The sequence below is a fragment of the Strix uralensis genome, chromosome 1, assembly GCF_047716275.1.
Source record: "Strix uralensis isolate ZFMK-TIS-50842 chromosome 1, bStrUra1, whole genome shotgun sequence".
Taxonomy (NCBI): Eukaryota; Metazoa; Chordata; class Aves; order Strigiformes; family Strigidae; genus Strix; species Strix uralensis.
In genome coordinates this window covers 32,891,539-32,914,460 of record NC_133972.1, presented here as the reverse complement: position 1 = coordinate 32,914,460, position 22,922 = coordinate 32,891,539, and the positions used below count along the sequence as shown (strand labels likewise).

Here is a 22,922-nt window from a genome sequence, read left to right as displayed (position 1 = left end):
ACGGAAACTTTGACTGGGAGAAATGTAAATCTTGGGGAGAGCTTTCTAAAGAGCAATTTGAGAATGGGACTTAAGTGCTGAAGTGTGTGATGCTGGGCTAGAAGCTCCCCTAACTGTACTTTATTTGGGGTTTGTATTTAATTTCTAATGTACACTATTTATTTGTACAAAATATTATATACAGACACTTCCTAAAAATCAGGCGTCTCTGAAGATGTCTTAAACTGGGGGTCTACATAGAGATAATAAAAACAGAATTAAAAAATGTTAGCCTCCCTCCCAGTTAAAAATCTTTAACATATGCACATACACATGATTACATTAAAGCTATGCAATCTAAGTTTTTTTGTGGATTTAGTTGGGATTCTTTTCCTGTTCTGTTTTGCAAATCTAAAAGCTTTGATTCCTCTCCCAGTTAGCTTTAAGGGCAGCTCCAACATACGAAGACTTTGTGGCAGCTCTGTCTGTAGAGGAGTGTGATCCTCAGGAAGAAACATTTTACAAAGGAATGCAGAGGGACCTCAACATTTACTTACCAGCCATGGAAAAGCAGCTAACTATCTTGGACACTCTCTATGAAGTACATGGTTTGGAGTCTGATGAGGTGGTATGACTACAGCAAAATCACATCTTAAAACTTCAGGGACTGTGTCTGTTAACAAAGATTTCTTTTGTTTTGGTTTTTTTGGACATCGTTTCTGTTCATTGTATCTTTACAGGTGGGAAGGGTGTTGTGAGTGTTTTTGGGGAAGGGTATGTATGACTTTTATTTTTTTGTGACACTTGTGTTTAAATGCAGAGGTACTGTTTCTCTTTGGATCATAACTATGTCTGTGATGAATGTTTTTGACTGTTTCTCTCCTGCCTGTGCACGTCCTCTTCTCTTCACCTCATAAAGGTAACAGAGCAGAATTTGGCCTTTGCTCCCGTACCCTAGGAGGAAGCCACGTGTGCAGTGGAGCCTTTGGGACGTCAGCACGGTGCCCAGGCAGGCATTGCTGGCTCTGGCTCTCCCATGCCCTGCGCCCGCTCCCCATGACAGTGTAGGAGGACAGAGGCAGTGAGCATTAGTGTTACCCTGGTAGCAGAAGAGACAGGAAGCTAAATGACAGCTTATAAGGTACACAGTGAGTTTGTCCCTTAATTTGGGTTGAAACTTTTTAATGCAGCACCTCCCCAGATATTTCACAGATCTTCACCACAGGCATATGTGGCTGGTGGCCTGAACTTCCCCAGGAACCAGCCTTTGAAACTGAGTGTTGTGTTCCCTGACCAGCTCCCAGTATGTGCCACGTTCTCCTATCAGCTCCTGCCAGTGGACCACAAGAAATTTGCTGGCACAGACTGGCAGAGCCCAGCTAATTTCAACAGTGCTTTACACAAGCAATTGAAGATCATGACCATCATCCTGGTTTATTAAGGTTTTGGTGGGTTTTTCTATTTTGGGTTTAGGGTTTTCTTAAATCAAATTCACACAAAAACATAATATTTGCTTTTAAATTGAATACAGCTAGCAGTTTAAAAAGCAGATTTCATTAAAATCCTTCCTAGACTGCCAATATGGGCAAAGAGTTCATAGAAGTAGACGTGAAATTACTAAAGTGTAGAGCAAGCTAGAATTTATCATGGATCCATTACACGTTGGGCCAATTACAAACCTTAAAATCGGAAATGATGTAGAAGTGACTGGAAATTAAGAAAATAAGGTTTGCCCTTTTTACCATTTTACTGATTCAGATAAAAATGTGCTCCTTAACACTGCTGCTATTGAAAATAATGAAGAAGTCCTTTTAGCTAGTGATATGGTTAAGGGTGAAGTTCCTAGTTGTGTTGATCTGTGATTCACAGGCTGTGAATTACTGACTGCCTATTCAAGGCATAAGCAGGTCTCTCAGTGGTGACCTAGGGCTTCAGATGGCTTTGTGCATAGATTGAGTTTAACTCATGTGCAGGAGGAGAGAAGATTGTGCTAATGATGTACTTAGAATTAGTAAATCTTCATAAATATAGAAGTCAGTGTTGCCATACTCACAGAAGAAGTACTGGCTTTTGCTAGGCTAAAAACCATGTCAGTAAAATGAATGTACTGCAGTCTTGCTGCCCTGCATCGCTCTGATGGGAGCCTCTCTGCACACTGAATACTTGGTCCTTTCTAAAGATCCTAGCATTGTGAGCTTTAAGAAAAGCATGTGATGCGTGAAGAAAAGACCAAACATCACACTTGGTGTATAAAGCAAGATACTGGAACTCTAATTAGGCATTTAAGCACTGTGATTTCCTTGTTCCTGTCATCTTCTCTGAGTTGTGCCTATCTGTAGTTTCAACACACTCCAAGAGGAATCAGAAGGATGTGGGGGTTTTGTTAGTTTTTTGGATATTCTTAATTTAAGTAGTATGTATTTATGTTTGAGTACAAAGTCAAAACTTGTGACCAAAACTCCATTCAATTATTTCACTACTCACAGTGCTAAAAATGAAGCAGAGAACCTTTGGGATTTGGCTTTCTGCTGCTTCTAAGCATGAATGCAAAGAATCAGCCTCTGTAGTAGAACAACCAACTCTCCACCCTGCATGGTTTCCTCAAGGTTTTCAGCTGTTATGTGGGAAACTTTGCTGTAATAGTTTTTAGCTGAATGCTCTGGGAAGGTAATGGAGACCCCATTTCCATGAAATATCAGCTAGGGTATGAGGACAGTAGGAAAAGATCCCTCTTCTCTAGAAATTAACTGTCAGATCATGTTGAAAATTGACTTCCCTTTTTTCTCTAAGCTTTTCCAGTAGCAGGAAAGCATATTCAGCACTTAAAGTCTTGGAGGTATTTTGGGGTTTTCATTTTGTTTGATTTTGGTTTGTTTTTTAACTAGCAGGAGAACCACTAGTTTGTTAGTAGTGCATCAGACCCAATGTTTGATGCAAAAAGTCAGGAGGCTTTATTTTGAAGGCAGAGAACTTAACAGCTTCATTGGACCATTAGCTTCAGCAATTACTAACTTCTACCATTCTTCTGTCTTCTAACAAATAGTGGTCCACATTGCTTATCCTCTAGTCAGCATGGCATCCTGCCTCAGAGCAGGCTATCCAGTCTTGCTCTTCTGTGGGAAGTTGGTCTTTCTGAACTCTGGAATTGGTGCTTGAGAATGTTCTTAGGAGACTGTGGCTTCAGGAGACCCCTGTGTGCTTGTTGTTAAACAGGGGACTTGTAGAGAAGGAATTGAGCAAGGTCTCCTTGCCTTCAAAATTTGTACTTCACCATGCACTTCTCTTTCAGGACGCTGAGCACTTTTAAGACTTACGAATACTATCTTTCCAGTCAAACCACCACTGAGAAGGAAACCCATGCAGTATGTTGCAGAGCTGAACTCCCAAGTTATACCTCTAAGGATGCAATAGACCAGATGATTAAGTGGAAGCACTGCTAGACAATTCACTTCTTTCTTTTCCTGTGATGTCAGTTTGGCAACCAGAGAGGATTGCTTTTGATTTTAATAATTGTAGAGACAAGCAACTAACTTTTGGACTTCGAATTTAGAATTGGAGAGAAGGTCTGTGTTTTCTGTTTGGTTTGTTGATTGGCTAGGGTTGTTTTGTTTGGGTTTTTTTTAATGACTGACTTTTATAAACAACTGAGCTGCATACTGATAGAGGTCCGCGTGACACTCAGATAACAGCACCCTCGCTCTGTATACTTTACATGAACTGCTTTGGTTTCTTAAACTGCGTTAGTCTAAAGTTTTGTGTCCTTTTCCTTTAGAAATGCTTTTGGTTGTTTCCTTCAATGTCTAACAGTTGCATATTCTCAGGGATTTTACTTAGCCATGGCAAAATAAGAGTAATCACAGCCTTACCCTAGGGGAGTAAGGCTGCTTTTTGTGAAATTAGTATAACTGAGTGTAGAACTCTGATATAGCATATGACACAGACAGTGTCTATCCAGTGCACATCCTTGCTGAGACATGGTAAATCCCAAAGCAATCTGATAGAAGTGCTATCTAGTACTGAATAATGGCAGTCAACATATTTGAATGAAGGTCATACACACATCTTTGTAATATAGTGCTGTTGGCATTAGCGCAGAGCTCTCAAATAATTTCAGTCGAGTTCTGCTTAGCAATGGGAGGCTTTTATTTATTTTATTTATTTTGTTGTTGTTTTTTTAAAATGAACTGTGTTCCAGAGCCCCCTCTGCTATTTTAAGACACCGTACTCAGTTGCATATGGAAGTTCTGTGACATTACAATTGTAGAATATGAACTGGATACTCAAGTGCTTTAGTGTAAACTTAAGGAGTCATTGAAACATCCCATCTTGACAGTGTTGTAATATGGGTCTCCCTTTAACAGATGCACTTAAAGTTAAGGGCAATATACCTTCACTTACAAGCTTTTTGTAAAGCATCATCAGGATTTAGGTTACAGCTGTTTGCTTTAAAAATGTTTCATAGTTTGAAAAGTGTCACTCGGTTGGCTGAACGTAGAAAAAGTATGCCCAAAGCGTGCTCCAGCTGTTTGCAGTGTGCTTTGGCAAAGGGGTGTCGACCATTATAGAGAACAATGTTATGTGTGTCTGTATGCTGGACCTTCTAAACCTTTCTTTTCATTATCACTTCAACTCTTGTGAAAAACTTTAGGGAACCTAAAACTGCCTTTCAGACACTAGAAAAGATCATTAACGCATTCCTACCTGTCTGTCTTTCCTTCTTCCCCCACCTGGTCCCCACCCCTTCCTTTCCTTCCATTGTCATCTGCTTTGCTACCAGAGCTGTTGCTGTCAAATCAAAGCATCTCTCCATAAGAGCACAAAGCAGGAAATTTTGTAAGTGATACAAATGTAAACTTGGAAAATCAGACCTGAATTCTTTGGCAGGCAATCAAACATACAGTCAGACAGAGAATGTGCTGCTTTTCTCTGAAATTTCTCCCTGGTTTGACATATTTTGCCAGGAAAACCATACCACTTTGAACTTTTAATTGGGACACCCCAGACTTGGCAGCTCTACTTCTTATGAGTGAAAGCACAGGGAATAGATATTTTTTTTAATTGACTTATTTCTTTTCTCTTGCCTGCATAGTACAGATAACAAAAAGAGAAGGGAGGTGGGAATAACTGAATTCAGGCCGCTTTACTACCTTCTGTAGCGTTTTGGTGAACTAACCCTGAAAACTACTGCATGCTCCAAGCAGTATAAAATCACCCTTGTGCAGAAGGGGTATCCTAGAGCACTTACTGGCTCTGAGCAAGCCCAGGCAGTAGCTGATCCTGCTCACAGTTCACACAAGGATTTTAAGCACTTGCTTTGAAGTTAGAACATAGGCATATGCTTCTCTTAAACACACGTGCACCCTCCCACTGGCATGCAGTTCTTCCAAATGTGGTCTTTGACTATCATTTTTAATATCCCTTTCTTGGTATAGGACTTCTCCCCCCAGATACTCCAGATGTGCGAGAGGTGGATTTATTTTTATATATATGAAACTTCCTTGTTTTCATATCCTAATTTCAGTTTGTTAACTTCATTTTGGATTGCAGCATTCAGGGGGTCCAAAACTAATTAATTCCTTTATTTAAAGCCATCTTGAAAGTTTGAGATTTATGTCTACTTGAAACTAAACAAGTAAATTGCATTCCAGAATACGGCGGCTAAACTGAAAACCAAAGCAGCTTGCTTTTGTGGTTTCCTTTTGTATTTTCTTTTTCCAAGCCAGTTTTGGGCATACCTTTTATCAATGTCAAGCTGAGCTTACTGCAAGCCTTACTTATACATACTAAAATACATTACATACATACTGAAATACATTTAAAGATTAAGAGAAGGTATATTGCCTCACACTTTTATTTACTTAATTCTAAGGGCTTGCCCATGGCCCCAAAATAACCTCTTCCATTGTAAGTGTTGCACGAATTGTGCTGTCATAAGCAGTTCAGTCTGAAATACTTTGAAGTTTCCAGTCTGCATTGTCTCTCAAATCATACAGCATCTGTCTCTTCTTTTGGAGCATTGTTAAGACCTTTGTCAGACTTTTATATTATTTCATTATAATAAACTTATTTTAAATAAGCATGTTTTAAAATCTCGCTTTCTCCTTGCATGGATTTTGTTTCTTTTATTACAATTAGAGGGCCTAAAGTGCTCTTCAGGACTGCATCTGTTCTAGGTACTGTGTGAACAGTCAGAAGCAGTATGTTTCTGGTTCACAGAAACTACGTGTATGTATCTTTGTACAAAGAATGTTAACACACATGGAGCCTGTTTTGATTATGAGAATAAAAGCTGTGTCTGGCATATGGTTGTGGGTCCTTGGCCAGTGTAAATATGTGAAGGCTGTAGTTACAAAAGCTGGCCTAGCAGGGTGAGAGGAATTTGGGTTTTTAAACTCAATGTGTTATTTGTCCTTCTTTTGCCTGGACTTGAACCTCTTCTGTAGAGATTTCAAAGACTTCAGAAAGTCCTGTGTGGTCATCTTGAGATGCAGATGAAGACTAGGGCTCCTTAATTAATATGGATGTAACATCTCCCTTTTTTTACCCCTTTTCTTTCTGTCTCTCTGTATAAACACAGCATGGTCCTGAGAGCAGATCTATGATACCCAATTGTCTCTCTCTAGCAAGGGCAAGTCCCTCTGTTAAATGTCAACATCCAGGCAGAGATCTGGGAAGTGATGGAGGCATTTTCTCAGCTGGAGAGGAGCAGATGAAACTGAGCCCCTGGCTGTGCCTAACCAGCCTGAGGATGTGTGCCTGTATCCTGTTGCAACAACAGCAGCACTGCTCAGCTAGAGCTGGCTGTGTCCAGTGGGATAGAGGAGACCCTGAACCCTTCTAATTGCAGTAGTCCCCAGAGCATCAGCTCTGCAAAGGCCAAGAGCTGCATTTGTTTCAGCAAGGACTGAGCTCCAGCAGGAGCCCCAAACTCAGCATCCCTCTGTCTCACCTGCTGGGGCTGAGCTGATGGATAGCTGGGACCTCAGTGATGGAAAAATAGTTTAGAAGGCCTTCCAGGGCAGAGATCACATCCCTCTTTCACCACTCCAGAGTTTCATTCATATTCTCTCCTTCCTAAGGAAATCAGGTTATCAGTCATGAGACCCTGGCTGTTCCAGCTAAATATAAACAGTTGTGTCACTAGTGCTCCTAGAGGTCCTCCTGAGACACTGCCTTGGCCCTGTTCTGTGGACATGTGGAAATAACTTGGCACGTGGGTGAGCCTGGGCGCCACTGGCACGAGCTGTCATTGCAGCCATGGCACGGATTGCTTTGGTGGCTCTCCTGAAGTGTCAGCTGTGCCACAACAACCCACTGAGCCCAGTTCACTGTATTACCTGGCAGCTCCTCCGAAGCCACGCTGGTACGTGTCACGGTTACATGGGGCTGCTGCTGGAGCAGAGCTCTGTCCTACACAGAGTCAGCACTTCTGGTGTGGGTATCTAGACACTCTGTGTACTAGACAACTGTAGCTCTTCACACCAAAACAAAGAGGATATGCACAGAGACAGACACTGAAAGTGGTACAGATTCTATGAAAACTTCACTCACACGCAGCGTTATAATGAACTGTTTCCTCTTCTCGTTTGAAATCACAAGGTGCTGTTCCAGCAGAAAGATGAGGTTTCAGCCTTCCATCCAGGCATGCGATAACAAATTGTATGAATGTCCATTTTCTCCAGAGAAGTAGCGACTTGCAACTTGCTGCAGCCATGCAGACAACTTCTTTCCATTGGCAATTTTGGACTGAAGAAGGAGGGGTATGATGGGGTCCATCATGCATCACAGTGTCCCCAGACCTGCTCTGTAACTGTCAGTACTTTGGCAAAACCCACAAGCTAATGCCTCGAAGCCCAGCTTCTAACCATGAGCTGCAATACTGATTTGCTAACCAGTGCTGCAGTGTCCTATTTTACAGCTGAAACATGTCCACGAGCAAAGGAGAGCAGAATGTGGTGGCTGTGGCAAGGAGGTCTGTGGCTGTGCAGGGGGACTGTCTGCTAGCGTGAGTCGTTAGTCACCTCTGTAAAATGCTCTGCTCTCCTAAATAGCTGAACACAGACCAGCAACACTTCACAGACGTGTTCTAACAGAAATCCCATGCAGAAAAAGATACCTCCCAGGCAAGTGTCTCCTCACTACAACTTCCACTGGTTAAAAAAAGCAAATCTGTTGCCATTACAGGATCCCAGATCAACTACAGAAGGAGCCTCAGCTAAAGCTTTGACAGAGTTTGTGATAGTTGTTAGTAAAGGTCATGGGCTGTGATAGTGGCTGCTAAATTCCTGTCCCCACAGGAATCTAGATCCATGGTTCAAAATGAAAAATGGTGTGCTGAACGTGTAGGGTTCATAGATACATTTCTTAATTAACAAATATTTATTCCTCTCCTTCTGTGTCTAATACAGATTTTAGATGTTTCTTGTGTGTTACTAAAAAATAATTCCAGCTTTCCTTCCCTGCCCCATGAGGGTATGGTTCCCAGAGAAGCTGCAGTGATGGCAGTGCAGGCTCAACCCCTGAGTTTGGGGATTAGGGAAAAAGGATTTTCCAAGTTTTGTTGTGTATTTGCCGTCCCCTAACCTTCACCTTTTAGCAGCCTGTATTACTTTTCTGGTGTTATGGCTTGCAAAGTCTGATAAAATTTCTCCAGGATCTTTTGCTGTTTATCCACCACTTTAGCAAGGCATCGCCTTTGGTGTGGGAGTTTCTACTGCAGCAGGAGGAGCTGAAATTGGTGATACTCGTGTCCTTCCAGATCTGTCAGTCCAGGAGTTACTGAGATGCTGCTTCCCCGTCAGGGCCCCCAGTGGGTCCTGGTGCCAACCAGCAGCATTTGGCCACTTTCTAAGCGTGTACCTCACTGCTTTCAGCAAGATGCACTGGTGTGTCGCCTATGCAAAGTCCTGCAGCGATGCCAAAGAGAGAACAGGTCTCTGTTTTCTCAAAACCAAACAGATCTGAGACTTCAGAATGTGTTTTGCATCAATTTGTCTTCGTACCAGGGCTCCTGCTCCAGCTATGGCTTTCCGCCAAAATAATTTCCGATCAATTTAGCATCTGTTTCTGGTGTTGATATTGCCAGCTCATCTGTAGTCTTCAGAGACCAGACGTGCCTCACATAGTTTCCTATAGGTCATAGTTTTCCACTTGCTTTCTTGCTTAGCAGCTGGTACCCAACCTCCTTCCTGCAAGCGAGAGGAAGCTGTGTGCTCTGCAGCCTGCGCAGCCTCTGCTGTGTTGCCACCTCTCACCTACCCCGCTTTCTCCCTAACATGACATTTGAGCCATGGTCTCAGGTATTCGACACTCGCTGAGCCCAACGCTTCACAGCTCATGCATCAAGTGGCAAACAGCTTTCTCCAAACCAACAAACCAAGAAGTTTTGTCCCACGGGCAGGACACACCTGTGTGTGCAGCGGGGTGCTGCGGATGTCTCTGTGAAACCTGTGCCTCTCCGAGCGCTGTGGCGGCTGGGAGAGCCTTCTTGCCAAAAACAGTGGGAGACCCTCATCAAGAGCAAGAGGCATGATCTCCCATACAGACCTTCATTCTGCTGCCTCTGGCCCTTGTGTTGAGGCAGCTCCAGGCAGCCAGCCTGGCACAGGGACCTTCTTGCAGGCGTTTGTCTATAAGGAGTCGTCCCCTTGTCAGGGACATGCTGAACGTCCCAGCTGCGCATTGGATCCTGCCAGGACATTTCACAATTTTATTTTCTTCAGCTTATTAAATTCCCCTTCCCCCTCAGTCTTTTAAGGATTCATATGCTTTCACCATTAATGTACAGCACACTGTTAGTGTATAAATAGTCACTGCTACTTTTACCCGCCTCACACTTCATCAGTCACCTTGAGCGGGCCGCTCTCGCTGGGGACTCAAACCAGCCCCTGGGTGGAAGCTGGGGAAAACCCCAGGCTATTTCAAAGAACTTGAACATGTGTTTTGTCAGCCAGCCCACAAGTTTCTTCATGTGGCAATTTGTTTTCTTATATTAGTCCTTTACTTGTGTGGAAAGTTCATACATCCAGTCTATGCTCCTTCTGAAATAGACTCTTCTGTTGAAGCCCTTCTGCTTTCAATAAAATAATTAAATATTAATTTACATTTTCTTAAGCCTGTATCATTGGGCAATCAGGTAATTTTCTTATATTCTCTGAACAGCCTGTGAGTACATAGCTGGTCTCAGCACAGGGAGAGGATTCATCTGTCCACATTCGTATTTTTTTGTCCACAGACCATCTCTAAAGGAGCTTTGCTTTCAGCTACTAGAAGGGTAAAACTTTTTGATACAGACACTTAGAAACACATGCAAGCAGGATATTCCTGCAAGCATGTAACTTTTCAAAAAAAATACCTGTTATTATCCTTTTTATTAAAAAAGAAAGAAGCAAGGAAATAATCAACCCCCTGATGAGGGAGCAGAACGGGGTCTGCATGACTGCACACCACAAAACTCAAGCCACTGACATAGCCATTGGGAGAACATGTCTGCAAGTAAAAAAATCCTCAAAGTATGCTTCGTAATCAACAACAAAATGGGTGGTTCATAACCAGAAATAGAACAAGTCACGGTGATTTCTGGAGGGAAATAATGCAACACTCACTGCTGGGACCACTGCCACTGTGCCCTTCCAGAGACACACACAGCACAGAACTGCCTTAAAGGACTTTTCTTGTGGGCTACACAGTTTGGTGAAACCAAGAAAAGGTCTGGAAAACTGCCCTGGTTTATATCCCTAAATAAATGTCAGACAGATCTGTTCATCTCTGTAAATCAGAACTGTCAAGCATGTGCCCCTCAGCCTCAGGGACAACCTTCAGTTGAGCCATAGGTGGTAAGGGTGCAGAGGGGAATTCCTTCCACTCCCAAATGCCAATGCAGTGCGTTGGCCATTGATGCAATAGAAATTAAGAAGTCTTCAATCTTCGCATACAGACACACTTACCAAACAGACCACCCCGCTGTGGAACCTGGGCATGGGTGTTGCAGGCAAGGAGAAAAACCTGAGCCACCTGGCATTGCCTACAGCAATGCTGCATGACAGTGCAGAAACCCCACTGCTGAGACGTTGCTAACTGCTTTGTGGGTGCTTTTGCATTTTGAGGGAATCTTTGCCTCTCTTTACGCTGCAGCTGGAGTCCTGCCATCCTCAGGGCTGCAAAATACAGGAGCAGTATGGCTAAAGAGAGCATGGGTTTCCCCTTACAAATGACCTAATAGACACTTGACTGCTGAATGCAGGAGGAATAATCACATTATTTGTATGCCGTTAGGGCTCAGTTCTGCCTTGCCTATACCCAGTACAAACTCTCATGTCAACATATTTGCCCCAAGGGCCAGTCACAGCAGTTCAATCCTCCCTGCCATGTAGTTACTCCCTGGCAAGCATACAGGACATTATTGCTCATCAAATAATGTGATCATGTGGAACAGAGAACAAATATTTAACATCTTTAGAATAGCATAACAACTCCATCTCAGACAGCTTAAGGCAGAGCCTGCTGACCCCAGCCAGCAACAGGTACAGCTTCCTGGCTTTATTTAGAATCTGTAATCCTGTAGCATTTCACACCAGATGTTGTCTTGCTCAAAAAGTCCTGGCACAGAGCAAGACTCTCTGTCTTTCCCTGCATCCACTAAAACCACTGAGATTACCAGCTTTACCCCACTGGTCCCACACCGCTGCTTTGGGGGTACTGCTGGGTTTGACAACTAATCTCTGGTCAAATGGCAGGGAAAGAGTAACTCAACACTACAGCCACCAGATGGTTTATGACGGTTTATCTGAATGCACTGGAGCATCACAGCTTAAATCTGGCTTTTTGTTGTTCTTCATGACCAGCCTCCCTGTGGGTTTTGGCCCATAATATATGCATTTTAACAGGACACTTCTGAACAGTTCAGTTGCCTGAACTGTTCTCTGTTTCTTACCTCTAATCAGTCATCCTTCCCTTTAAAGCTGGTAACAACTCAAAACCTAAGCAGTCTTCAATATTATTTTGCTCAGCTCATCCCATCCTCAGAGCAGTAGTGCCAGGTAGGCAAGATGGCAAACCCAATGGAAATGTATAAAAGAAATTATATTGCTGTAAAGTGTCAGGGTTGCCAGGTTCCCCTATGTGGTTATCCATCATATAACCTCTGAGAGGAAGGCATTGGAAACACCAAACAACTTGCCCCAAATGTCTGACTATCTCAGCACAGCCTCCCCCAGCCCCTGCATGGTGAGTTTCATGGGGGGAACATGGCTGCTGGAAACAAGAAGAGCAGGGAGCAATGGGATCTCTTCTCTTCCAAACAAAATTCATCACTAAAAATTTTCTGGGCCCCTGTGATGGGGCTGGGGAACAGTGTGAGATCCCCAAATCAGTCCCTCCTTTCTCCACCAGGTTGGAGACACTCTGGTTAAGAGGGCAAAGGAAAATAAGTCTTACATGCCTACATTTCCACATCTCTTAGGTCAGCACTCAGTAGTGGTTCAGTGGGAAATGGGGGTGCCTCTTCCTCTTGGGAGGGTGACGGTGAATAAGAGTCATCCCCCCGTGCTCACCCCACACAGAGGATGCTGAGGACCCTGGCAGGTCTCCTCTCCAAGATGAATCCTGAAAGCTTCCTACCATGCCTGGCACAAGGGTGAAACATCTTGCCACAAGCTGGAATTTAATGCTGATCTCAGTTTGTTCACTTACTTATTAAACAGTGACACTTTAGACTGGGTGAGAGAGGGTCATCAGTTGCTGAGTTTCTAAATATACTAACTGTGCCGCTGTGTGAGGAGGTTAATGTTACCTCCCCTTCCTCCTGGCTGATTTATTGTGCCCTTACCTCAGATTCCTGGTCTGTCAAGGCACTGCATTTGTGTTGTTGCACACCAGCCAGGCAGGCTCCCAGCCTAATGGGGAGTGCTTTGTCCTTCTCTGTGTCCTGCAGGAAATGCCACCAGTAGCATCGGCCCTGGGGACAGGCCAGCAGATGGCTTTTCCTGAAGACCACGAGATGCTCTGATGCACATGTGGCACAAGACCCCTTCCTGCCCTGAGCATGATGGCCAGAGAGGCTCTGGCTCCCTGTAGCGCCCTGCAGCACCGCTTGGCTTTGCTATGGGAGACTTTGGTGGGTTCCGCTCCATGGTTCTCCTTCCCCCTCCTTCCCCACAGAAAATGCTGAGCAGTGCCCCTTGCAGGGAGGACTACTTGTTCAGTAGTGGGTGGGAAGGCTGCAGCAGAGTATGGCTGTTTAAACCCTGTTCTTTCTTACTTGAAAAGATTGTGCATCCGAACTGGACCCTCCATCAGATGCACAGGAAACTGTCAGAGTGAATTAAAAGCCCTAAAAGTCCAGGTCTGTAACTCAGTACTTCTTAAGTGCCAAGATATTGTTGGGAGTGGAGGGAGGGAAGTGGTCACTAATGTAATTTCCAGCAGGAGTACACTCCTCTAATATAATTTGGCCTGGTTATCCTTTCAAACACAGCCTTTCCTTGGCTGGGCTCGTTCAGGGCCATCCTCCTAAATGCCCCAGTAATTATCAATGCAATGAAAGCATATTCCCAGGCTTTACTCTGACCTCTCCAGACCTGGAGTGACATCAGCCTTCAGCACAGAGGGACCCCAGTTTGCAACAAAGAGCACATTGCCGGGCATGTAACTGAGTGCATCATTACAGTGGTTTTTTTCACTGACCATGTTCAATAAAGACACAAAATGACTCATTTGCTTAGGCTTTGTTCCTTATTTCTCTTTGATTAAGGTCTGGCAGCGCTCGGATGGTCTGCAAGTTGCACAGTCCCTTACCAAATCAATAAGCATCAGTTACTCTGAAGTGATCCCAATTTTACATTCAGTAGTTGCCTGCTTTAGTTTCTACCAGCACCTTACGTTGCCTGTACCAGAGTTCAATAGCCCATTACTTGGTGTTTGCTATGCAAGAGCATGGTTTCCAGTGAAAGGACACTTGCTTTGCCATATCCATCTCAGACAAAAGCTATCAGAGGAAGAACTCGAAAGTCTATCACAAAATGCTCTCTTCTTTGCCCTTTGTGAATTAAACCATGATTTTTTCCAACAACTCTTTAAAGATCTTCTTGCAGCATTGCCTTGCCTGCATGATACACTTGAGTAGCATCAAAGAATCACAGCACAGCACTAGTTTACTTTTCTTGGGTTTACTTTGGTCTTCTTTTTTTCATACATGGCATTATTTTATGTGGTAGCAGAGTGCCAATGCTATTGAATTGTCCCCCAAAGCGGCTACCTGGGGACTAATTGCTGTTATTACTCATAAACAGCTGGTGCTCAAGGACTGTCCCTGTTTTGGGGGACTCCCAGTTTAAGGATAACTGCCAATCCCCTCTCCCCTTGTCCAAACCAGTGGGACTGAAATGGGAATTGCACCACGTGATTTTTTGAGACGTTGAGGTTGGCTTCTCTAAGAAGCCATCCTTTAAGGAGGTAAGAACCAAGGCCAAGGGTATTTGCTGTGACATTCACAGATGTTAGAAAAGGGATGGGGTGAGAGGCTGAAAAAGAAGCCAGAGAAACCCAGTGCCTGCAGAGCAACAGGGGCGTTGCAGAGTTTTGGAGGGGCTACAAAGGATATGAACTTTGGTGCTGTTAAAGGAAACTGTAAGAACAAAGAAAGGAGATGACCTGCATGGCCAGATTTATGGGCAAGGATGGGGTTGGCAGCTACAATTTTGAATTATTTGAAGTGAAGAAAGACATGATGTAGGCATTTGGGAAGCCAGAGAGGTGAATGTCACAGAAGCTGAACTTTTAGAAAGGACAGGCAGAAAATATACCGCCCCACAGACTCATTCATTCTCTGGCTGTCAATACACTTCCATTTCCCCTGGGGACAGACAAAAGCCTCAGGAGGACAGACTTTCCAGCTGCTGCTGCAAGGCAGGAGCCTTGTCTTGAAGCCTGGGTGCCGGCTGCTGGGAGTGACCAAAACCTAGGTGCCAACATCGCTGTTCCCATTGTCCCTCAACACCCGATGCTGTTGCTTTCTGGTTTGCAGCCATCAGCTCAGCCTCTGGTAGGAGTTACAAGCCAGCCAGTATGTTATGAGATAGCAGGAGGAGACAATGCCCCAAACCGCAGCCCAAAGCCTTAATAAAAGTAGTCCATGTGACATCGATTACAACCAGAAATCAACGAAAGCATAGCAGTTCATATGGCGTGTTGAAGGGTCCGTTTGGGGCTGAGGCAGTGGCAAGACCGGGTGTGGGAATGCACAGTCGCAGTCCCGGGCTGTGCACCACAGTGCACCCGCACAGAGCCGGGTCCAGCGGCAGGCAGGGAGAGGACGCAGGCGTGGGAGAGGAGGCACTGGGTTTTTTCCCTCCCCAGCATCTTAAACTAGGTAATTATATTTTAGAACTGTGTTGTTAACCCCAAAATGAAATGTGAAAGTAGGGACATAGCAGAACTAAGGCAGCATGATTTATTGACATGAGCTGCTAATACATGGAGTAGGTAATTACATATATTGAATTATATATTAAGTGCAAGCTGGATCTTTAGTATACATTTAATACAGTGCACGACATAAGATCATACTGTTTGTGTATTTGTCTTGAGTTGCATACTAATCATTAGAAAACTCTCACAAACATTCGCTGCTAAAAAAGGCCGAGGAACTGAAATAACGCAATTAACTTTTGAACCAGTCTTGGCACAATGTGTTACGAAACTCAGAGAAGAAGGGAAGATAATTCACAGCAGAACAGGCACCATCCAGCTGAAGAATTCTGACTTGCTGACAAAGCAGGTATGTCAGAAATAAAGAGGAAGGATTTCTTTTGCAGCCTTTTAAAATAATATATACTTAACACCTTCCCAGCTTTCTCATGCTTTATCATCTGAGGGGAACAAGACAGTAATGGTAGTAAGAAACTTGTTTCCTATTTATTTTTTTTCCCTTGTATCTTATATTGCTTTCTTTCTGTTAAGATGCTGAATTGTTTGTGCTGTATTAATAAAGTCCATTTAAAATCCATGCTTTGCAAATGTTTTCTGAGCAGACTGATACACCCCTTCCTGAACATGTCCAGCACAGTACAATTTTATCTATGCGATCACATCTCCTGTTTACATTTCCTACCCTCTGTGCACCTAGCTTTGCAACGCCAATGTCCTTCGGAGGTAGGCGCTTTTAAAAATGATGCAACTTAAAACTGAAGGGGAAAGACCACTTGGATTACCAAATTTCTCAAAGACTCCAGCCTTTTGAGGAGTAGAGATGAACTCCTTGGAGAAGGTGAGGAGTTCAGATGAAGTTTCTCCAAGCCCAGGATGGTAGCACCCAGCAGATGCTGCCAGAGGCTCAGCTGGAGGGTTGGCCAGCAGGACATGCTGCTGGGAGGGTGGCTGTGCTCGGGAGCCTCCTGCCAGGATACGTGCTCCCACGTGGTGTGACACTGCGGGAACCTGCTGTTTGTGCAAGCACAGGAAATTAAAAGGCAGCTGTACTAGTGCCCAGATTTCCAGAGTTTATGGCAAGTTCCTTGTCCCAGTGATCCCTTGACCTTTTCTTAAGACCTCTGTTAAAAAAAAAAAAAAAAAACCCAAGATGAAAAATTTTGAACTATTGAACTGGGCTACAAATGCTGATGGCTTGGCTTCATAGCAACATAAATAGCCCAGGTAAGTGAGAACCACAAAGAGTACACTAATTTTGGTTGTTTTTTTTTTTAATTGGTGATTTCCAGTATCACTTTGTACATGCAGAGTTAAAGTCTTCTATACAGGCGATAAAAGTTGTATGCATTTCTTGATTGCTTTAATGCATTATCATTATAACGCAACACCCACCTTTATTTAACCTTTACAGAAGTACCAGTGTAAGTGCAGCTGTTACAGTGCTGTCACTGGTGCAGATAACTCACGCAATTCAAACAGTCATGTACAGCATTTATCGCAAAGCAGAGTGGCTTGTATGAAAATAACACCTTGATTTGAGGCTTTTAGTCCTGAATTCTGCACTTTGTTTCATTTTCTTCTGTTATAGACTCTTTTCCACATAACATTTAATATGCTTCCCATGTGAAATTTGCTCTTTAATGCTTGCTAATAAATAAGTATATAATTACCCTGACTCCTATCAGAGCTAAATATAGTTGAACAAACTTTCTGAAAAACAAAAATACATGTACATTAGACAGCATGAACGAGCATCCATAAACACCCTACTTCAAAATCTAATTTACAGCGATACAAAAGTGAGAACATACACTGAGGGGTACCCTAGACACGATGGTGGAAACAGCGAGTGGGAGAGAGGGGAAAAGAGGACAGGGTATAACCAGTAATTGAATGATGGCGGTTGGGTGGACAAGGAGATGAAAACAAAAAGACCTTCAGTGTAGAAAACAGAGTGAAAGCAATGTGTACGTGGTCACGCTGTGGTTTCAGGCAGGTAACCGACACTGTCCCAGCCCCTTTGGGGTCACGCAGAGCCCGGCCAGCAAGACAGAGATGAAAAATACGGAAATATGTTCCTTCTTTATCTTCCCTCCTCCTCTGATTTTCTCCTGGGAGAGAGGTCCTTGACTATTTCACAGTTTATTTGTCCAGATTGGCCTTTGTGGTCTGCAGTTTCAGGCCTCCTGTGACTGCTTGCATTACCATGCATGCACAGAGACACACACAGCCAAATGTCTTAGCCTGAAGGTGAAGTTAACCAGCTTTTTTGGCTGATTTGCTCATCTTGAAAGCACTTACTGAAGGGCCTCTGCTCCTTTCACCTGCAAAGGTGGATAGTTAACCTTAATGTAACTGAAGTCATCACTCATGTGGATATAACACTTGCAAAGTTCACATTGTAATAAAAGAGAAAGTCTCTATAAACACCACATCCAAGATATGCTTTGTGTTTATGCTGAGAAGGTTTAAAGACAAAAACCCTGAAGAGCTTACATGTAGGTTTAACAGTGCTAAGTCGAGGTAATTGTTACACGATATTCCTGGTTAGTGAAATTCAGTTTCCAGTAGCTTAACGTTGCATTTGTGATGGAGAGCAAGCTTCCATCCACAGCCACATGAAAGTCTTACTGGCAAACACTGTTTGACTTTTCTCTATTAAGACAGGTTGCAGTGGTCCTATTTTTTTCCCAATCTGACTTAATTTTAAAAAAAGAAAAAATCTCAAAATGGCCATCAGCAGCATGACGTCTCTTTGTTTGTTTTCACACAGAGGTGGGTGGGTTTTTTTTTGTCCCAGTCCTTCTTAGATATGTGATAGTGTAGCACCTAGCACCCCACTACATGTGGGATGCTACCCACCTCCGTTTCCCTCATGTGAAGTATCGACACTGTGTAGAGTCAATGTAGCAGTAAGAAGTGCATCTCAATTTTCCGTAAGACCTAAAATAAAAGAGAATATCTCAGTTTCAAAGTATGTATAGTTCACATTATATGGTTTCTGGATGTAAATCCCTGAAGGAGTGAGGAACATCAGAAAATGCCATGTGCAGCAACATATGGGAACCAAAATAAGAAGGTAATTTCCATCAGTGCTCCACTGTGCTCCCCCTTGTCAGCAAAATAAGAGTCCAGGAGAAACTACGAGTGAAGACTTAATTCCTAGTAATGTCAGTTAAAAATATTAAATCCCCATTAGCAATGGGGCTTGGGCTTTATGTGGGGTGGGTGCAGGAGGCCTTGGTGCTCACCCACAGGAACTGTGTAATGAAATATCTGAGGCTCTGAGTTAAGTGTTTTCCCAGTTACTTCCAATAGCTCCAGCAGGCATGACTGTGCCTGTCCTTTAACTTGCTTTTCATGTACTTGAAATAATGATAGTGACACATGCCCAACTTTAAAACTAAAAAAAAAGTAAATTGAAGGGTGGGTCATTGCAAAATAAGGAAAAACAGTGATTTTGTCTTTCTACTGACTTAGACTGAGCTGCAGTGACTCTACCTACTGATGACCAGAGATGTTAATAAGTGTTTCAATGAGATTTTATTGCTAGCATATGTCTAAGTGAATAACCCATCCATCAAATAATCCACAAACTGCGGATTAAGCAGCCATTAAGCAGGTCCTTAAAACTATGTCCCTGGATAACCCACATTCTTAGAAAACCAACATAAGATCTGAAGTGAAGGTGTGTGAAATATGAGGAGGGATTTAGGGGCTGGAAAGAGTAGAAAATGGGAAAATCAGTTGCAGTAGATCTTGTGGAAGAAAAGGTGATTTGGGATGAAACTCCCATGGGAGTGCCATGCTCACATATTCATCCCATTTTACTGATGATTCACAGCTTTTTCTTTAGTTTATCAGATAATTTGCAGACTGCACTTACAAAAATAGAGGATCTCAGCTGCTCTTCACAGCTTGATCATACATGAAAAGTGAAATTTATAAAAATCTCCTAAGATTTTGCTATGCTATTTTTGGCACCAAACTTCAGACTTTTAGAAGGGAGTAGTTTTCACAGTAGAAAACAACTCCACACTCTCTGAAGATGAGATGTCTGTAAAATGTTTCAGGCTGTCAGGTTTGCTGGTCTCGATTTTAGTAATCTCCTACACCAGGAGTGCTCCAACAATTGCAGTGGAGGGATTAGCACAGCACTTGATTTACAAAGACATCCTGTGGTTTCTTATTCCTGTCAATTAGCGCATTATTATTCCATGAATGATGAGGGCTCTGCGTATAATTTCATTTGCAAATTAAACGTTTCCTGTTAGCTAGTAACAATACCTGACAGTTAAATAGAGGTATGGCTGCTGGAGGCAAAATGCTGACCAGAGGAAGCTGCTTAAACAAAGGCAGAGAAGGCAAGTCAACAATAAGCAGATGTTTTAAATGAAGGACATTGCTAAACAGTTGCGTGGCTTTACATCTGCTGTTGAGTGAATTTCCTGGTTTTTGGAAAGGCTGATAGATGACCAGTTGATTCAGAAACAAAGATACACCTAGAGTATCCATTCACTGGTCAGGGCAACAGGAGGTCTGTTGGAGGTTGTGGTTTGGAATTTTTTTCTCCTTCAGCATGATCATTTCCTTCTCATGGTCTTTCCTACTCTTGGTATGTGACATTAATGCAATGATGTCACCAAATGAGGAAATCTTTGCAAGCAATGGGCAAACATATGTCTATGTGACCTTCATTCATTTTGTACAGTAAGAGGCATATGATTTTTACTGAGAGATGAGATTTAGCCCTTAAAGTCAATGATATGCAGAAATAATCTGATAGACTCTTTCTCTCCCACTGCCTGCAGTGGTCCCAGTGGAACAAGGTTTAAGTGGGTAATACTTTTTTGTTTTAAAGCTGGCAAAGAGTGAAAAAAAAAACCCACAACAAAAAAACCCTGAACCAAAGTGAAGACAGCTCATACATACCCAGGGAGATATGTTTTACATGTCAAATATCCAAAATCCTTCCCATCGCAGTCTTCAACCCCCTCGTGTCTGTAGCCATCTCCACAGTAAGCACGGCGGCATCCTAGTGAAAAAGACAGAAAGAAATACCTTCAAGGCACTTTCTATGTAAAAGAGGCAGGTGAGGTAAGTGGAAGTAGATTTTTAAGGGTAAAGTATAAAACAGAGCATTTTGGGGAGGGCATCCTGTAAGGATAGTCTTAGGAGGAGCAATATTCTTCACTACAAAGAATATGCCTTTTATAGACTAATTTCAATGACCAAGGGAAAGAATGAATAACTATTAAAATAATTACTACAGAAACACTAATTACAACAGCATTTATTCTAATAATTATTATTACCATAGATAATTACTATCAAAACAAATCAAAGGAAGCATAAGATGCAGTTAACATAAATGGTTTGGGGAGGTCACAATTTCAAAAACACACCCTGAGGTCATTAAGTGGTTTGAAAATCCCAACTGAGACCTTTACCTAATATTCCACAGTATCTATGTGTGTCTACTGCAAGTGAGTTCCCACATACAAATAGAATTATGCAGACCTATTGCCTGTTTATCAAAAAAAAAAGTATGTAACAATTGCCAAAAAGGTGTTTTTCCCACTTCTGACTCCTACTGACTTGAGCGTGAATAGGCCTTGTGACATTTTTTCATGGTGAACTGGCATGTAGGCTGCAGTAATTATGGGTTTGTTTGCTATTTTAGCAACTAGACTTTGCTTTTGATGTCTTCAACTTTTTGAGTATGACTTTATAACTTGAACAAATTCATTTAGCTAAAATCCCCTTGACATATTTTGGAGACACTATTAAGCAACGGATTAAAATGACACTCAAGAATAGGGAGTTTATAAGAGTTAAAATGGGTTATTTGCAAATAGAAATGATTAATTAATTTCACCAAGGATCTGTTTGTTAGAAATTGATGCTTCTAAGAACAACGAGCCTATTTTACAATTAAATCCACTTAACATTTAGTTAACCTTTTTGTTTTGGTTCAGTCACAAGAGCAGAATGATGACAATGTGCTCATTTCCAAGTAACTCAATGATAACTCTTTGGGTCATATCAGTGTCAGAAGTCTTATGTATTGCAAGACCTTGACTGACCTGAAGATTTGCCCAGTGTATAACACAAAGTAACACAATGTGCCTCCAGACACACCATGTACAATTTTGCAGGCACTAGAACTAATGAACACTATTTTCCTGCATGCTTGTTGCCCACAGTTGATTGCAAATTCTAACTGAATCATTTTCTCATGCTTGGAGCCTGGAGTGCTCACGCTCTCTCACTGGACTACTCTGCAGTCAGGCAAGCTTAGAGGAACATTTATTTACATGTGTTTACCCTATACCTGTTGCAACTGAATTGCCTTTGAAATCTCTTTTCTGTTGTCATTGAGAAATTGGCTGGGATTCCCAAGTTATAAGGGAAGGGTACTGATGGATAAGAGCATGGATAAACTCATATAGAGCGTAGCTGCATACACCTCATTTTCAAAGTCAGGCTAAAAAATGGAGGGCTATATAAATGAAAAGTGTTGGCTGATACCTGTTCTGAAATGTGAAGAAGCATCCCTTTGCTAGAACTGACAGAGTACCAAACCTGTTTTGTGTCAGGTATAGATGGTGTGCACTCTGGGGAAGGAATCAAGCAGTAAAAGTAACTGAAAGGTAGAACTGAAGGTTGCCACAGCTGCTTGTATGCTTATATGCTCTTTGCTATCCACAGCCAGCAAAATGAAAGGAAGCTTGACTAGACAGGAATCAAATGTTGTATAAACCTAATAGTGAAGGTAGTGGGTTGACACCTTCCCTATGTAAGTGAGTAACAAAATCCAAAGCGGTTTTACTGCACTCGGAATCCAGCTTACTATTAGAAACAGCCAGCTTCAATGTCTATCCTAAGGGGTTTTTGTGGTGCACTGCAAAGGTACGCTACATCTTTTGACCAGAATACCAGTAGCCCCCAGGGAAGTGTACATGTAAACCAGCTGCTGGATCTGACCCCTGAAATGTGGAGGGTTTGCTCTGACTGCAGACACCTCTTCCTAGTGGGGTACAGAGTCCTCAATGAGGATGCATGAGAAGTACTTGGCACAACCTCTGCCTTGTGCTGGGGTGTGGCACCCACATGCATGAAGGACCTCCATTTTTGCACTATGGCCATCATGCCTTCCTCTCCCCGTGCCTGCACTCAATCCACAAACCACGAAAGCTCCACTAAGTGAAACATTTGTGTGATTTGCACAAGTGTACCCTGTGGAAACAACTAATGCACCTTCCCTGGTAGAAAGAGGCTGCTCTTGACATGCTGTAACTTACTTATACAGTCATCAGTCACAACCGCATTGCCATCATCACACTCTTCCCCATCCTGTACGATCCCATCTCCACAGGTACCGCCATCCTCAAAGCGGTAATCCACAGGATAGAAAGGGGTGAGCTGGCCAAACAAACACACAGCAGTTACTGAACTGGACCACAAGCAGCCTGGCTAGCAAGCAGAGGTGAAGGGCTGTGGGAGGTAGATCCCGC

General features: G+C 42.9%; 2 protein-coding genes across 2 annotated transcripts in view; one reads left to right on the top strand and one right to left on the bottom strand.

The window, feature by feature from the left end:
• Positions 1-6,058, top strand: part of PLEKHA8 (pleckstrin homology domain containing A8) — a 32,254-nt gene extending 26,196 nt beyond the window's left edge. The window contains exon 14 of the mRNA XM_074861770.1: positions 416-6,058. Within this exon, the coding sequence (XP_074717871.1) occupies positions 416-613 (198 nt within the window). The 3' untranslated portion in view covers positions 614-6,058. The remainder of the gene's footprint in view (positions 1-415) is intronic.
• Positions 6,059-16,658: 10,600 nt separating this feature from the next.
• The window catches only part of COLQ (collagen like tail subunit of asymmetric acetylcholinesterase), a 42,793-nt gene continuing 36,529 nt past the window's right edge, over positions 16,659-22,922 (bottom strand). Inside the window, exons 15-17 of the mRNA XM_074861755.1 lie at positions 22,710-22,830; positions 20,338-20,440; positions 16,659-18,348 (exon numbers count right to left, since the gene is read on the bottom strand). Coding sequence (XP_074717856.1) covers positions 18,279-18,348; positions 20,338-20,440; positions 22,710-22,830 — 294 coding nt within the window. The 3' untranslated portion in view covers positions 16,659-18,278. The remainder of the gene's footprint in view (positions 18,349-20,337; positions 20,441-22,709; positions 22,831-22,922) is intronic.